The sequence below is a fragment of the Peromyscus maniculatus genome, chromosome 11, assembly GCF_049852395.1.
Source record: "Peromyscus maniculatus bairdii isolate BWxNUB_F1_BW_parent chromosome 11, HU_Pman_BW_mat_3.1, whole genome shotgun sequence".
In the NCBI taxonomy this organism is placed as follows: domain Eukaryota; kingdom Metazoa; phylum Chordata; class Mammalia; order Rodentia; family Cricetidae; genus Peromyscus; species Peromyscus maniculatus.
Window position 1 is genome coordinate 84,824,614 of NC_134862.1, and position 17,480 is coordinate 84,842,093.

The 17,480-nt window shown below is 42.2% G+C and overlaps 1 protein-coding gene across 5 annotated transcripts in view; it reads right to left on the bottom strand.

The window, feature by feature from the left end:
* The window catches only part of Pld5 (phospholipase D family member 5), a 379,814-nt gene that overhangs the window by 121,698 nt on the left and 240,636 nt on the right, over positions 1 to 17,480 (bottom strand). For 4 of the 5 annotated variants that reach the window (XM_076548018.1, XM_042258659.2, XM_076548019.1 and 1 more), the window contains one exon: positions 1,785 to 1,896. In XM_076548018.1, the coding sequence (XP_076404133.1) occupies positions 1,785 to 1,896 (112 nt within the window). Of the gene's footprint in view, positions 1 to 1,784; positions 1,897 to 17,480 lie in introns of those variants that run through there. The other variant, XM_076548021.1, reaches the window with a different exon arrangement.

Below are 17,480 nucleotides of genomic sequence, written 5' to 3' on the forward strand. Positions count from 1 at the left end.
CTGACTGTATCTGAACTGGACATTGTCTGGTTTTAAAAAGTATCGCTAAATGAAAAAAAAAGCTAATTGAAAATTTTCAGATCCAGCGATATTGTATCTATATGTTTTTAAACTTTCTTACACACAGAAAAAAAACAAAAACAAAAAACCAACAGCTATAGGTGTAGCAGCTCATGTCTGGAATCTCAGTAGTCTCAGGACAGAGGCAGGAGGATTGCTACAAATCTGAGGTCAGCCTGAGTTACACAGTGAGGCCTAGGACAGCCAGGGCTGTATAGTGAGATTCTGTCTCACAAGACTAAGATGAAACAGAACAAAATTGGCCATAGTAACATGGTGATAATTTTTGTGATAAGTGTTGCCCAATCTCCATGTCAGACTAGTTTGGCCTTTGGACTCTGGTGCTGTATGGAGTGGTGGTGGAGCCTTTAAGTGGCCTAAAGGCCTAGAAGAAGGCAGCTACATCACTGAAATCGTGCCCCAAAGGGAGATTGGCACCTTGGTCCCTCCCTGTTTGTCTGATGTGCTTTGTGACTGCCTGAAGCTGAACGACCTCCTCTGCCAAGTGCTACCACTCGAACTATTCACCAAAGGCCCAGCGCATTAGCGACAAGTGACAATGGACTCAACTATGAAACTATCTGTCAAAGTAAAGCTTTTCCCTTATTGGGTTAATTATCTCAGGTATAGCAACGTGAGGTGGACTATACATGTGTATATCCAACCTTAGGTCTTTTATTTCTCTATTTAATTTTTTTTTTGAGATAGGGTTTCCTTGTGTAACAGTCTTGGCTGTCCTGAAACTCACTTTGTAGACCAGGCTGGCCTCAAACTCACAGAGATCTGCCTGCCCCTGCCTCCTGAGCGCTAGGATTAAAGGCATGCGCCACCATGCCCAGCTTCAATATGTATTACACCATTTGGGCTCACTTACTTGTGTTGGTCTGTCCTAGTTTCAGAAATTATTACCACTTAATGATGTAAGGACAGTGACAAGCATGCACACTATCTTCCAACAGCAGATAGCTGAGACCCAAGGCAACCCGGTAAAACATGAAGACTCACTGAGAACATTGCCTTATTCTGTTCCTGCAGCTTGAACATTTTCTCTGGTTTACAGGTGTCAATCTTTTCTACACATTAGCAGTTTGGCATAGGAAATGCTGAGAAAATGATTTTACAAAATATATTTTTTTTAATATTTGGAATGGAGAGTCCAGCTAGAGAAGACTACAGGAAAAGAAAATTATGCCAGAAGGAAGATCAATGTGACTGAGGTCAGGGCACACCCCAGAGAGGATGGGTGAGTGGTGCTTTCTGCAGAATTACCCAAAAGTCAGGAAGCACAGAGCTGCAAGGGTTACTAGACCCAATGGTACTATTGAAAATTACATCACACAAAGAGGATTTCCATCTGATTGGCAGTAAAGAAATGGAAACCTAGTACTTCATTCCCTTGAAGCGGCTCTTTCCTTCAGATCAAATTATTGATATGTGTAGAAAAGTCTCATTCTTGACTAAATATCATTTAATGGACAATAGATTATTTCCCATAAACCAATACATAAAACACTACTTTCAAAATCCCAGGAGCATTAGTTAATTAGTTCCCTCACTTAAAAGCTGTAATAGGCTTTTTTTTGGGGGGGGGGGTGTCAAAGGCAAACTAAGAAACATATTAGGTGGAATGTACTAATGAGAAAGAAATGATATATTATTTTAAGTGAAATTCAAGGTATTTTCACAGAATGTCCATGGTAAAGTAGCATCAACCTTGGCCTTACCCTTTAATTTCAAGGCTTCTAATACCTTTGAATCAGCAGTCACATCGCTCACCAGCTTGACTTCGATATTTTGAGATGTCAGTTGGAGCAATTTCTCAAAGAGACGTTGACCCTGGGAAAAATATTCAGAGACAAAGGAAGAGAGAAACCTAAATGTTTGCCATTTTGAGTTGGTATAAATAAATCTTTTAAATTTTATGTATTCAGTTTGTAAAAGGCAAGGGCTTCAATGACAGATATTCACAGATGTGTGAAATTCTCTGAGTTTCATGACTGGAATAGAAACATGAACGTAGATGGCATTCTGTCTTTTCAAGCACTGTGTAATCCAGCAATCTGTAATAACAATTTTAATAATAGGATACAAATTTACTTCCCTTTTGCTTTTAAAGCTGTAGATACCTGCATGAAAGGAGGCAGTGAAAAATATTCAGTAGCCACAGTTTGGCACAGAAAAACCAACTGGCTTTCTAACTTAAAAACTGTGCTTTTTAATCTCACTGATCTCCTGTTCCTTCCTTGAAAATACAGACTATAATTACTTTAAAAAGTTTCTTATAAAATGTCAGCAGAGACATTTATGGTCACTGATACAATTCATCTTGTCTAAAACCTATTTCAATGAGCAGAACAAATGGTATATATATATATATATATATATATATATATATATATATATATATATATGATATATATGTTACGTTATATAAATATTTGTATAACAAATGTAAAATGCAGGCTTGCCTGGTAAAAGTCTTAGAAGCATATAATCTTTATAAGATTTATTTAAGGTAGATTGAGTGATGGTGGGTCCAGGCATGACCTTATCTCCAGGGATTACTCTGAAATAGTATAGTATTTGTTTTCCCTGTATGTTTAGATAGACACTTCTTATCTTAAAAAGAAACTGGTCTGTTGTTATTGAATTTTCATGTTTGTTTGTATGGACCTCAAACACAAATACCTTCAAAAGGGCCAGCCAGATAATAAGGCTTAGGTCTTAATGGGCCCCAAGTGCACCATTAAGCTTACCTTATCTTGATAAAAACCTTTGTTGGTAATGATTATTTATAAAGGATTTGGTGATTGGGAGGAGTTGATGAAGCAAATGAGGATGCAAATGGAGATGCAAATGAGCATGCAAATCAGGATGCAAATGAGGACCCAAGCAGTGATTCCTGAAAAACCTCCTTATGGAGGAAAAGATCAAAGATTAAAAGTCTAACTAACACTCCAAGGAGCTGGTGTGACAGCTGACAGCAGAAACGGGTGTCTGGCACCTCTAGCCTGGAGCTGGCTGGCAGCCAAAGGTCCATATCCCTTGGGCTATGGAGGCTACCCTTAGCCATGCAGCCTGTTAGTAGAGGTTAAGGTTGGCCAGTGTGGTGCTTACCTCAGACTCTCAAAGTTCTCAGTACCCCAGAGCCTGGAGGGTAACTTCACCCCTAGCACACAGTATGGGGAGTGCATAATTGACAGATGCAAATGCCTCTTTTTTTGTTGTTGTTTTTTTTTTGTTTGTTTGTTTTGTTTTTCGAGACAGGGTTTCTCTGTGTAGTTTTGGTGCCTGTCCTGGACCTTGCTCTGTAGACCAAGCTGGCCTCGAACTCACAGAGACCCTCCTGGCTCTGCCTCCTGAGTGCTGAGATTAAAGGCGTGTGCCACCAACCGCCTGGCTCTGCAAATGCCTTTTAACAAGGCCTAAAAAGAAAGGAAAGTGGGGGAGGGTGACCTCTAGCTGCTGGTTTGTTGCTATTGTGAGGCTGTTGGTATGTGAGGCTATTTTTTTTTTCTTACAATTTATCTTTTGTGTTTATTTGTGTATGTGTGAGTGTGAGCCACTGTGCTACATGTATACAAGGGGTTGGCGGAAGCTAGTGGAAGCTATCAGATGTCCTGGAGCTTAGTTACAGGGGATTGTGAGCTGCCGGACATGGGTGCTGGGAACCAAACGGGACTCTAGAAGAGCAGCAAGTGTTCTTAACCACTGAGCCACCTCCCCACTCCCCTTGGTGTGTGATTTTAAGTCAGGGCACAGGCAACAGGAAGCTTCATACACAATATGAGAGCACACCCATATTGTGGCGCTTACGGCTCTTTCTGTTCCACATAAGCAACTCATCCTTGTCAGCTTTGGCCCATGTTGTGCCTGCCACACACTGCTGAAGGTCTAGTGCCGTCTGCATGGTGCAGATTGCTACCCCACCCCTCACCCCGGTCAACATGGATTCACATGCGTTGGTTGTATTTCCCCCTTTCACACAAAAACCCACTTCGTGTCTTGGCAATATCCTATAGATAGTGGGCCAGTGGTTTTTTGTTTTTTTTTTCTCTTAAGTTAATTCTTTTAAAATTTTAGTTAACTAGCCAGGCAGTGGTGGCGCACACCTTTAATCCCAGCACTCGGGAGGCAGAGCCAGGCGGATCTCTGAGTTCGAGGCCAGCCTGGGCTACAGAATGAGTTACGGGAAAGGTGCAAAGCTACACAGAGAAACCCTGTCTTGAAAAACCAAAAAAAAAATTAGTTAACAAAACATATTTAGCACAAACAAAATAGAAGCTACCACCCGACTGTCTTCATTGTTGACCCTGTACCTTCAGCTTATACTCCCCTTGAATTCTTTTGTGCAATTTGAACCAAAGACCAGAAATCTTTCACATGAATGAAAACAGAAAGTCTGAAACCTATAGATACAGGCTGGCTTCCATTAAATGAAGCTGCTTTCCCCCTTCAGTGTGTGGTGATGACTCATGCTGGGGAGTCTGATCAGTTCAACTGTAGCACTCACTATGATGAACTTGGGCTTGAAGAACCCAAGTACTTGGGCTTGAGTGAAACTTCTATTAAGTCATCTGTTTCTGACATGTTAAGTTCCTGCCCCAACATTTTTGTCATAACATTTAGGATGTACCAACTTTCTGGAAGTGTGTGTGTGTGTGTGTGTGTGTGTGTGTGTGTGTGTGTGTGTGTGTTTATGTGTGTGTGTGTTGGGGGGATATACATGTGCCTATGATGGGGGTGCACATGTCTCTCTGTGTGTGTATGAAAACTCAAGGTCAGTTTGGGTTGTTGTTCTTCAGATACTAGTTACCTTGATTTTTTAAATTGTTTTTGAGACAGAGGCAAGGCGGGCTGGCCAGCAAGCACTGAAAATCCACCTATTTCTGTTTCCCCAGTGCTGGAAGCACAAGCACATGTCACTATGCTCAGCTGTAGTGGCTCTTCAGGAGAGGAGCAAGATATCTATATCCTGTGGGGAGATCATTCCCCACTGCACCCCAACTCCCAGTATCACCCGACTCCCCTGAGCAGTCAGGATACCTTTCCCTCCAGAGCTGAGATGTCCTATCAGCTCCAGCTGCCAGAGCTGTCCTAGCAGCTCAAGGTGTTGCCTGACTCACCCGAGCAATCAGGATACCTTTCCCCCAGAGTTGCAACACTGGCTTACAGAGTGGGTGTTGTTTTCAATGTCTCATTACCTCCAGCAAGTGGTTTTAGACCTGGTCACCACATTTTGCTCACATGTACACACCTTGTTCTGAGCCAGGGGCATGAATGGGTCACAAAGGAAAAGTAAAGCACTGCTATAAAAGTAAACCCACAGGTTGTGCATTCAGCTGAGCCTGTAGGAGTTAATTACAGTGGAAGTCCACAACGTAGTAGGGCTGATTACAATGTTTTCCTTAGACGTCAGTTAACTCTGAACAGGTCACCCACAGACTATGTAAGCAGAATGAGTACATAGTCATAAGTAATCTCGAAGTGTATTATTAACTTGGTTATAGGTTGGGTGAAAGGTAGATGTTTTAAACAGAATTTCTCAGAAAATCCAATCCCACAGCGGCAGAGTTAGAGTCTGGGGGTCAAAGGCACCTGATGGGTGTTTTTCACTTTACTCACAGGATCCAAAGTTGTTTGTTCTCCAAGAAGCAAGGAAGGCACCAAGGCAACACCCCCAGGTCTAGGACTGAGAGGAAGGAGTTGATGGGAAGCTGGTCTCCATTTGCCCCAATACAGTACCAGTAAATCCCTCCAATTTACCTTCCTATACCTGGGAGGAAAGGGCTACCAACATTTTGATAAAGAGGAGTATCAGTACATTTAAGTGGATCCAGCAAAAAGGCACGAATGCTTGAGCATCACCGTGGCTTGAGTATTGAGTGTCCTCCAGAGTCTCATGTGTTACTGTTCAGGTCTCCCACAGGGGGAGAGGGATACATGAGGAGGTGGAGACTATCGAGAGATCTTCAGATCTCTGTGATGTGCCTTGAAGGGAAGGGGAAGACAGTCTTTTCCCTTTTTCTTTCCACCGTCCATCCAACAGATGAGTAGTATTGATCTGCCTAAAGCTTCTAGACAGTAGAGCCAATGGACCCTGGCTTACACTTGGCAACACTGTGAGTCAAAATAAATATCTGGTCTTTATAAATTTACTCTCACAGATATTCATCCAAAGGATGGGACGTTGACTGACACAAACATAATGATGCAAAAGCCGGAAGCCAGGACCAGATACAGTGGGAGTTCTCCAAGTTGGTGAGATGTGGTTGGGATGGATGGAAACTAAGCACTAACTTAGATGAGTAATCAAAGGACGCCACAGCCATGGTTCAGGCTCAAGCTAGCGGCCTGAGGAGAAAGTGTTGGAAGTACTTCCAAGAATCTATGTGCATGCACGTACACATGTACACGAATGCGTGTATGTTCATACATATGTATACACATATGCACACACAAACAGCAGGAGGATAATCCGGTAGGCAGAGGGAATATTCAGCTAATCAATGCATTGGAAGAAATGAGGAGCAGATGAACTAAGTCTGAAGAAATAGAAAAACAAAACTATCCAATTTAGGAAAGATATAAACCTAAGAAAAGCTGAAACACATTGGATGGTAGAGAAGTGACTGGATCTCTCTGTAAAACAGCTGGACATCAAAGACTGAAATTTTTACATGCCTCTGGCCAAGGGAAAGAATAAAGTGACTCAGAAAGGAATCTGAGTGGCAAGGAACCAGCCGGCCGCTGCACTGAGTTCCTTCCAGTGGACCAATGACAGCCAAGAATCCTGTGCCTGTGCAAGAACTTTACACGTGGGGCTGAAAGAGAGACATATTTGCAGGTATGTAGAGATTTAGCAACTGTGAATTCATACTGTGAATCCGGAGTTTGCAGAAAGACAGTTTCTTTGGAAGGTGCCAGCAAGGAGAGAAGGCTAGCTAGGTACCACTCAACCTCTCTGAGCTAGCAAGTTTTCACCCCAGACTTGGAGTCTCGGATTTTATTTATTTTATTTATAAATAGAACAATAGAGATTTAGTTAAAGCTACCTTTAGCTGCAGCAGCAGAGCCAGTGGGGGAAAAAACTCCTGCCAGGCCACTGCCAGAGAAGCAGGCAGGCAACTGCGGAGTCGCAATTGCTGTCTGAGACAGCAGTGGATGAAGGTGCAGCCACTGTGCCCAAGTTAAAACAACACACTGGGCACCAGTTCTGCCTGGCCTGTGTAGCCCATATGAGGAACAGCTTTAAGGAAGGACGCCAACCAAAGAGAAACAAAAACAAAATAAAACAAAGGCCTCTGAACACCGACGAAAAAGAAGAAGGAGGGAAAAAACAAATGAGTGGGGTACAATATTTTCTGCATCAATATTTAATACATTTGCTAAGTTAAGATTCTTAGTAGAAGAAATACATTATGTAAAATAGGAGCAGGTGCATCAGGGACCCTGAAACAATAGACTGCAAAAGATTGAAATTTCTCCAGGGAATCCATGCAGGGTGAGTCTTGGTGCCAGAGGAGCAGCTGTCTCCTACGTAATGGATCTCTGTGTGTGTGTGTGTGTGTGTGTGTGTGTGTGTGTGTGTGTGTGTGTGTGTGAAATATCAAGCATCCAAAACCTTTTTGATCGCCACAGAGGGACAATTTGGCTTTTCTTTTATTTTGCTGTTGTTTTTCAGATATTTTATAGCAAGAGGCTATTGCCAATAGAATGAAAAAATGTCCACTTGTCCTTTTTAAAAGAAAGTACTAAGCCACAGACATCGGTGCACACCCATAATTCTTGTACTCAGTCAGTAGAGGCAAGGGGGTTGCAGCAAATTCGAGGTCACCCATGGATATCTCGTGAGTCCTGGTCTCAACTCAAAACATCAAGCCCCCAATGACAAACCAAACAACAGAAGAAGGAAAGGAAGAAAGGAAGGACTGAAAGGAGAATTATTGTAAGATAGGAGGTACATGGAGGGGAGAAGAGAAAACAACCAACCAAACAAACTCGAGGCTCGTGGAAGGCGAGCTTAGCCTCCACTTCATCCAGAGAATTAGGGAGAATGCTCCTGGAGCCGTGATTTATTGACTCCTACGTTACTGGCTTCGGCCGAAATCACACAGGTTAAAGGCCTGCCAAGAGCGTTATTTATGCATTTGTCTCAGAATAATCATCTCCCTGGGAAATAAACTGGAATACAAGCAAGAGCACAATCCTAATTAGTCAACAGATGGGGAGAGAGGAGCGTGGAGAAGCAGCAGAGAGTATCCAGAAAGAATAGACTGGGGGAGGACAGAATCCACAGGGGTCTGAGAGCTGCCCAGCCGCAATGGGCAGAGGCAGGCCTTTCCTGGTGCATTCTCTTGCAGCTTCTTGGGTGGCTGGTCTCCCAATCCTGAGTATTCATAGGTGGTTTGGGGGTCCCCTTTGTTGTACTTCCAAGTTTTACTACTGAGCATTTGTTTTCGTATTTTCAGCCAACAGCACAGTTCCTCCATAAATGTCTGCTCAGTGAAGGCACATTCAAAAGCATTTGTTGTCATATTTTTTTTTTTAATGGGAGAAGGCTGACATAAGTAAGCATTTGCTGAGCGTTGATGACAGGGAGCTGGGGGGAGATGCTATTTTGAAGCAAGAGGCACTCATCATCTCCGGCTATGCTAGCTTATGCTGACACTGCACCAGGAACTCCGCTGAAATGGTGTTTGGTCTGGAGATGACAGTTAGTTGTCAGGAGGCATTTACGGTTTGACATCAACCCACCACTCCCTGCTCGTTTTGGCCATATGCTAGACAATCAAGACACAGGGATAAATACCACCCAGGCTCTAGAGTCCAGGAATCCATGGGTTACTCAAATGTAAGCTGCTGTCTAGTCACTGAGAGAACAATTGTAATACACGGGATTAAACTGAAGTGAACAGAAATCAGGCAGACAAGAGAGGTGGGGAAGGGCCAACCTGGGGCTGTCTGAAAACAGGAAAACCAAACCATGTTTACTAGACTGGCACATCTTCATCAGCAATTCTCAATCTTGGCTGCCCGGTGGACTCCTCTAGTCATTTTTAAGCTTGGCCTCTTCCCAAGTGTTCTAATATGAAAGTGCTCTGAGGGGTGGAGGAACACATCCATCTATTTTCAAGGCCCCCAGATTATTCTGGGCAGTCAGGGTTGGGAACCAGGAGTGGACACTGGGGATCTACAGAGGAAAAAGCATATTTGTCCTTCTGCTTTCTTCATATAAATCTGAAGGACAATGTAAAGTCATATTCTGGGTAGGACCTTGGCCTCCTCTCACAAAGGCTAAAGTCTTTGTGGGCAACCAGATATTATTCCTGTTGACAATACTTCAGACTTGGGTGTCCACTAGATTTAAAGTCCCACATGTAAAAAACAGAAGAAGTGTCTTTTTGAACTCTGTTTCATAAGTATTAAATCAAATTCACAAAGCAATGTGAGGCAGACATTAGCATATATGTTTCATAGATGAGGAAATAAGAATCAGAAGAGTTATGGCATTTGTTTAATGTGGTCACAACTATTAAACCACTAGTTATATCAAATACACCAAATGCCAAATCCTATAGCTATGGTATGCTGAAGGTCCGCCAGGTCTCCCTGCAGTCAGCAGGATATACCATAGGGAAAAGACTGTGGTTATATTAGTCATTTTTTTTTCATATTTTAACAGAATATAAAGGCAAACATGGATTTATTTATTTATGTGGCTTTTAATTTTGGGGCTTCTATGAACAATGGCTCCTTAACTCTGGGCTCCCAATGGAACAGCACCTCAGAGTGGGAACACATGTTTGAAGAAACCACTCACCATTTGAGCCATGAGTGAGTCAGAAGCAAAGAAAAAATTAACATCCCAGAATCTTCTTTGAGGGCCGGGGTCTACCCTCAGTGACCTAAGGACTTCATACTATCCTTTTAGACCTCAAAGGTTCTGATACTTGGTAAGGCTTGAGACTGTCACCGTAGCAATGTAGATAGCCCTGAGGGGCACTGAATTCAGTGAAACCAGTCAGTCACAGAAATAAGAACACTGATGGTCTCCCTCATAAGTGGAGTCTAAGAAAACAAACCCCATAGAAGCTGAGAATACAAACAGTGGTTACCAGAGACTGGAGTGTAATGTGAATCTTAAGAGGTCTTATAAAAAAAATCCCATAACCAGATATTGGAGTAAATGCTGAAAGACCAGAGAGACAAAGGAACAAGCCACAGCCACCACCTCTTACCTCACCAACTCCTCAGCCTGAAAAAGCCTTAGCTTCTGTCTCCTCATGCCTCATATACTTTTCTCCTCCCGGCCATCATTTCCTGGAATTAAAGGCATGTGTGCTTCCCAGTACTGGGATTAAATGTGTGCCACCACTGTCTGGCTCTGTTTTCTCTTCTAGACTGAGTCAATCTCATGTAATCCAGGGATGCTTTGAACTCACAGAGATCCAGATGGATCTCTGCCTCCTGACTGCTAGGATTAAAGGTATGTGCCAACACTGCCTGGCCTCTATGTTTAATCTAGTGGCTTGTTCTGTTCTCTGATATTCAGGCAAATTTTATTAGGTTATACAATATATCACCACATTTCCCCTTTTTTGTCTAAAATAATAAAAGGTTATAACTAATATAAGAAAAACTATATACAATAAGTATATACAATATATACAGTCAAGAATTACATTAACAATGTCCAGTCCATAAACATATGACAGATTCAGAGAAAATACCCCATTATTTATCCTATTTTGGTGAGTTCAAAGTGTTGTACCCAATTCATTTTCTATCCTAACTTGTGTTCCTAACGGAAAACTGTCTTTTGATGTCTTTCATCTTTTACTTTACACCTCTTTAGTGAGTTTCTTTTCTGAATTTGTTAACAGGGAAAACTATAACTATCTAGTCTTAAACTCCCTCAGAGACCTAAAAAGGAAATAATATTTACTGAGTAAGCAGGAAGAGCAAACAAGCAACTTCCAAAAAATGTGAGAAATGACAGAGAATAGCCGGCTGCCTGGACAGTCAGCCAAGGTTCCTCTGCAATGCTGAGGCTTCTGTCTTCAGCCTATAGGTCTAGCTTATCTGACAGACTTATCTGCAAAGCAGGATATTCTGAAGGGCTGTCCTGCTTTGTCATGGCAAGTTTCAACAGTCCTCTCTTTTGTGTCCTGCTTGTCCATTTGGACAGCACACTGTCAGCAGTTGAGGCAAGGGCATTTTCTTGCCCAGTGGCTAACTTTTGCCACAAAGAAAGCAAATTCCATATGGAGTTTCTTCAATGCCCATCATCTTCTCTGAAGTAGATTGGTACTGCCAGGAGTAGACATGTCTCATTGTCATAAAAAAGGAAGAACCTATGTTATTAAAATATCTTAAATGCCATATTCTGTAGATCTCTGAAGTGTTTGAAAATTACCTGTCTATCTAAAATATATTTGTTTGACCTTGAAAACATACCTAATATGACTACAAGTTCGATTGTAATAGGTGACTAACTACTAACTTGCATTTCCTTATATCCTAATTAGTTGGTAATAATTTTCAAGGAATAGAAAATTGCATTGTTAAGTGAATTATATAGGTACAATACCTTGAAAAGGATTAGAAATATATGTACAGTATGTTTTAACTAAAATAATCTCAAATTTTTATCAGTATACAAAATTTGTATACAGTATATAAAAATCCAATCCATTGTAAAATATTTAAAACTAGTAGTTGCTTTTTAAAAGTAGATTCAATAAAATACCTTTTTATCTTATCATATCCATATTATCCTTCTTTTTCTTTTCAGAGTAGATTCAATAATCTACCCTTTTATCCTATTCTCTGTCCAGTATGTGTGTGTATTTATGTATATTTATATATATAATTAAATATATTTATATATATAAATTAGAGTAGATTCAATAATCTACCCTTTTATCCTATTCTCCCTCCAGTGTGTGTGAGTGTGTGTGTGTGTGTGTGTGTGTGTGTGTGTGTGTGTGTATGTATTATACACTAATTTATTAACCTACCTTTTTATCTTTGGAATAGTGTTGGTGGAGTAGGGGGCAAGGGGACCAATGAGACCAATAGGTATGATTCCATTGTTTGGCAAGAGGAACAAGTTCTGTGTCTCATGGGTGAATATAATTAGCACTAATGCTTTAATTACCTCAATATAGCTACAAGAATTTGGATGTATTTGCCACCAAGAAATGACAGAAGAAATGGATATGCTAATTGCTCTGTGCTGATCATTACTTCACATATATTAATCCATACATCATACTGTGCCTCATAAATATGTATAAATAAGTGCCAGTCAAAAATATCTTAAACAGAAGAGATAATAAATCTACAACTTCTAATACTTCTAAAAAGTAGAATTCTTCTGGGTTCCAGAAAGAGTTATTATTTATTATGAAGTGGATCCTTACTATGTATACTAGGGGCTGAAGAGACACCACAAGACTTGAAGGAGGAATAGAGACCAACCAAGGGCAGTGGGGACAGACACTTAAAGGGAAGAGGGCTTAAGAGAGTCACCGACAATGGAGAATTGAGGAGATGGAAACTGGGAACAAGGGGGAACTGGAGTTCACAGATCCACAGATGATGCCACTAGTTGCTAGGCATTATGGGCTAATAGGAAAAGCAATTACAATTCAAAATGTCAGTATCACTTATGAATACGTCATAGGATGGTTGTGAAATGAGCATGCCAAGGAGAAGCTTTACCAGTTAGAGGAAGCAAAGGCTTTTGGTCACTGGCTGAGCCACAGCAAGAGTCAGCTGGAACATTCCTACTGCAAGGAAGGAACGGGTGAGCTACCACGTGGGCCCTAGAGGTAGGAGGCCACCACGGGCATAGCCTCATGAGTCAGGACAGCAGGGTACATCCTACCCATGCCATGGAGCATGGACCGGCCTCAAGTCCTCCCTCCTCCTGTTCATTGAGATTAGAGGCATGTGCCTACAAGCCTGGCTTGTTTTGATTTTAATCTCAGCAAATATAGACTGAGGGTGGAGATTGTTTTCTAATAAAATCACACTTTTCCAAGATCAATATGTCAAGAATATTACAGGATAAAAACTTTGTGATGGCTAATTTGATGTTAACTTGACATAAGCTATGTTAACTGAGGAAAACTTCACTAAGAAAATATCCCCACCAGATCAGCCTATGGACAAATCAATGGGGCATCTTTTCTTGTTGACTGGTGATTGAGAAAGCAGGATCCAGCTCACTGTAAGAGTATACCACCCCTGGGCATGTATTCCTGGGTTGTATACTGGAGCAGGCTGTGCAAGCCGGGCGGGGGGGGGGGGGGATCAATCCAATAAACAGCATTCCTCCAAGCCTCCCAGTTCCTGCTCATGACCCAGCTTTCTTCAATAATGGACTATGAGATGGAACCATAAATTGAAATAAACCTTATCATTCCCACCCCCTAAAAGAAAAAAAAAACTTTCCATATAATGATTGGTGAACCCACAGAATGGTAAAATGAAGCTTAGAGAATTCTTAAGAACACTTATATTTTTGGTTGTGAGCCTAGCCTTTAATGGCTGAGCCATCTCTCCAGCCCAAGGGAATAGGAAGAAGCAGAGTGCTAGAGAGGTCCCCAGAAATCCACAAAGATACCTCCACTGTAGACTATTGGCAATGGTTGAGAGAGTGCCTAAGCTGACCTGCTCTGGTGATCAGATGGCCGAACACCCTGTCATCATAGAACTCTCATCCAGTGTCTGATGGAAGCGGATTCAGAGATCCACGGCCAGGCCCCAGGTGGAGTTCCAGGAGTCCAATCAGTGAGAGGAGGGATTGTATGAGTGTGAGGTATTGGGACAAATGATTAGAAAAAGCACAGGGCAAATTGCCAAACTAGTGAAAACGCATGAACTGTGAACCAATGGTAGAGGAGCCCCCAAGGAACTGGACCAGGCCCTCTGGATAAGTGAGACAGTTGATTAGCTTAAATTGTTTAGAAGGCTCCCAGGCAGTGGGACCAGAACCTGTCTGTCCTTAGTGCATGAGCTGACTTTTTGGAACCTAGGGCTTATGCTGAGACACTTTGCTCAGCCTTGGTGTAGGGAGGAGGAGACTGGATCTGCCTCCGCTGTGAGTCTACCAAGCTGGGCTGACTCCCCAGGGAAGACCTTGCCTTGGAGGAAGTAGGAATGGGGGGTGGATTGGGGGGAGGGCTGGGGGATAGGAGGAGGGAGGACCAGGGAATCTGTGGCTGATATGTGAAATAAAGTTAATTATAAAATAAAAATATTAAATACAAAATATTTATATATATAAAAAAGAATTCTTAGGAATGGGCTTTTGGGGGTGTTGATTGGGGCATATGTTTCAGATCTTTACCAAAACTGAGATAGACCCTGACTTCCTGAACATCAGAGATTGGGAAGATGTTCTTCAAAGAATGAGTTCATCAAAGCCTAACATAGAGATGGGTGAAAGATTGTGCTCTCTCTGTCTCTGTCTCTGTCTCTCCCCCTCCCTCCCTCTCTCTCTATATGTGTGTGCATATGCATAAAAATCTGTAACAAATACATAAAATGAAGCTCAGAATTTCCCACATCATGATGGTTTATCTAATCCTCTTCTCCCTAGGGTCTCACTGTTGTAACTGCTTTTTTTACGGATAATTACCCAGTTTCTGCCAGAGGGAAGCCTTGAACTCATTATTGGTTAACAGTATTAAACTGACTGGAACAAGAGTTATGGTGTATGCACAAATGAGTGAATGTAAAATGATGACATTTATGGTAGTAATAAGCACACACATAGGTTCTAACTCAATCTATAGTATCTGCTACCACCCTGGCTTTGATGCTGAGGAAATGGAGGCACAGAACAGTCCTGGATCCCAGTCAAAGTCACACAGCTGATAAATAGGCAAATCCTACAGGTTTTCTGAGAGCTGCTAACCATTTAATGTGTGGAGACAGGACCGAGCTGTACTTTGCAAAAGACCTTCTGGATCATTGCGCTCCCTTATTCCTCATTAACTCCACCAAATCCTGTGTAATTTAAAAACAATCCAAATTTTCCAAAATCAAACAATTTCAATGTATCATCAGTTGGCAATCACGCCAGTTGGGAGCTCTCTGGGAGGCCAGCATCTAATTGATTTCACATAAATGCATCTCTCCAACATTCCATTGTTTCAGCCCATTAATTATTTCATTTGGTGCCTCACAGTGAAGTCAGAAAGAACTGGTACTCTCACCGCATGAGTTAGGTAGATCTACTGATCAGCCTCCAGCAGCCACATTACCTGGCTTTTCCCAAAAAGTCTTGATTTCATAAAATCCTATCACTTAATCTCATAAATTAGCAATCAAAAAGTCCTGTAAATTTTAATATCGTGTTAGCTAAAGTCATCATCCTGGCAGAAAGAAATAAACTGTCTTTTTCCTGACGAAGCATTTTCATTAATTGTAGGTGTGGTCACCATGACACTTCAGGTTCCACTAACGGTGAGCTGGGCAAATCACACAGACACAAAGGTTAACGATGCCAGTGAGGTGTAGGGAGGACAAAGTGGGGCGTTTAGAGTGGGAATCAAAAGCTGAGGCTTGGAGAGAGCTCTGTGGGTACTTTTGGTGTAAACATGGTTACCTGTGCTCAATCCCCAGGACTCACGTGAAAATCTGGGCATGGTAGAACACTACTGTAATTCCAGGGCTGGGAAAGCTGACAAAGGCGGATCCCTGGGGCCCATTGGCCAAGCAGTCCAGCCTCATCATCACTGAGGTGACCTATTCAGAGACCCGGTCTTCATAAACAGGGTATATAGTATTTAAGGAAGGATGCCTGAGGTTGACCTCTGGCCTTCCACAGACAAGCACACATACACACATGTACCCTTACACACACACACACACACACACACACACACACACACACACACACACACTCACACACACACACACACACTCACACACACTCACACATGCTTACAGCAGCCCTTTGGACACAGATACATAATACATTTTTAACCAGCTCCCATCTCCATGCAGCATTTTTGCAAAGCCCACATTCATCACTCCTGCTGATAACAGCCGCCATTCATTCTTACGAGCTCACCTCTCATCTAGAGAGACCATGATCCCAGAGACCATGCTTATTTGTGTCTGTCTGCTGCTGATCTGGTTGCTTGCCACTGTCTACAGTTTCTCCGTATATTTTGCTTTCAGCTGCATTGTAATAAATAGATAGGTGCTTTGGGTTATACTTCCTATTCATCTCGCTGCTGTTTATGGTCCCCTTGAGCACTTTGCAGGCTCTGTTAGTTTAGAAATAACTGCCATGTGTGACTATTCTCCATTAAATAAAAGGTAGCTTCTTTTAAAGAGAGAAAAAGGGTCAGAAGATGTAACTCAGTTGGTGGAGGGCTTGCCTAGCATGCATGAGGCCCTGGGTTCAATCCCCAGCACTGAATATATGTGGTGGCTTATGTCAGCAATTCCATCACTTGAAGGGTGAAGGCAAGAGGACCCGACATTCAGGGTCAGCTTGGCTACACAGCAGGTTTGAGGGCAGCCTAAGCTACATGAGACTCTGTCCCCCAAAACCAAAGTAAACAAAACCCATCATCATAACAAAGAACATACAGGAAACTTGATGGTTTGATGTGTAAAGAAGTTGAAACTTCTTATGGGATAAGAATACGGGTTGAGGATATGGCTCTACAGTAGTAGAACACTTTCCTGGCATGCCCAAGGCCCTGGGTTCCATTCCCAGCACAAAGGAAAGTACACAGGCAGACATAGCTTATGAGATGAGCAGGTTGGGAAACAACTTGTAAAGAACTAGATCCTAGCTAGGCATAGTGGCACATGACTTAAATTCCAGCACTTGGTAAGCAGAGGTGGGACCTCAGTGAATTCAAGGCCAGTCAGATCTATAGAGCAAGTTCCAGGACAGTTAAGGCTGCCTAGGAAGTCCCTGTCTCAAAACAAACAAAATACAAATGAAGAAACAAAATGGCCACAGCAAGATTCTAGAACATACTCTTGCTTCTAAAGTTGTAAAACTCAAGATATGTGCTTTGCTGGATCTCACCTCACCAGAGACTAATGGCTGATGTGTTCTCCTTTCCTTTCCTTTAGAGTGTAAGTGCCCATGATCATCTCATCCCTGCCTTGACACTGTATGTTTGGAGTGTTCATTAGGGCATATGAACAGTCTTTTAAGCCCATGTTTCCAAAGCAAGAGAATCGTGCATGCAGGTCCCGAGCAGTGATCCTTTCACGACAGGGATTCAATTGCATTTCAAGGAGTGCAGTGGTTTGTATTTTGTATGTGGAAGGGAATGAATTGCTGTGGTCAGAAAGAGGCCTGTGGTGTATCATTTCCAAAGATGGCAACTAACTGGTCCTCTCAGTTCCTGGATGTATCTCTTCTCATCATA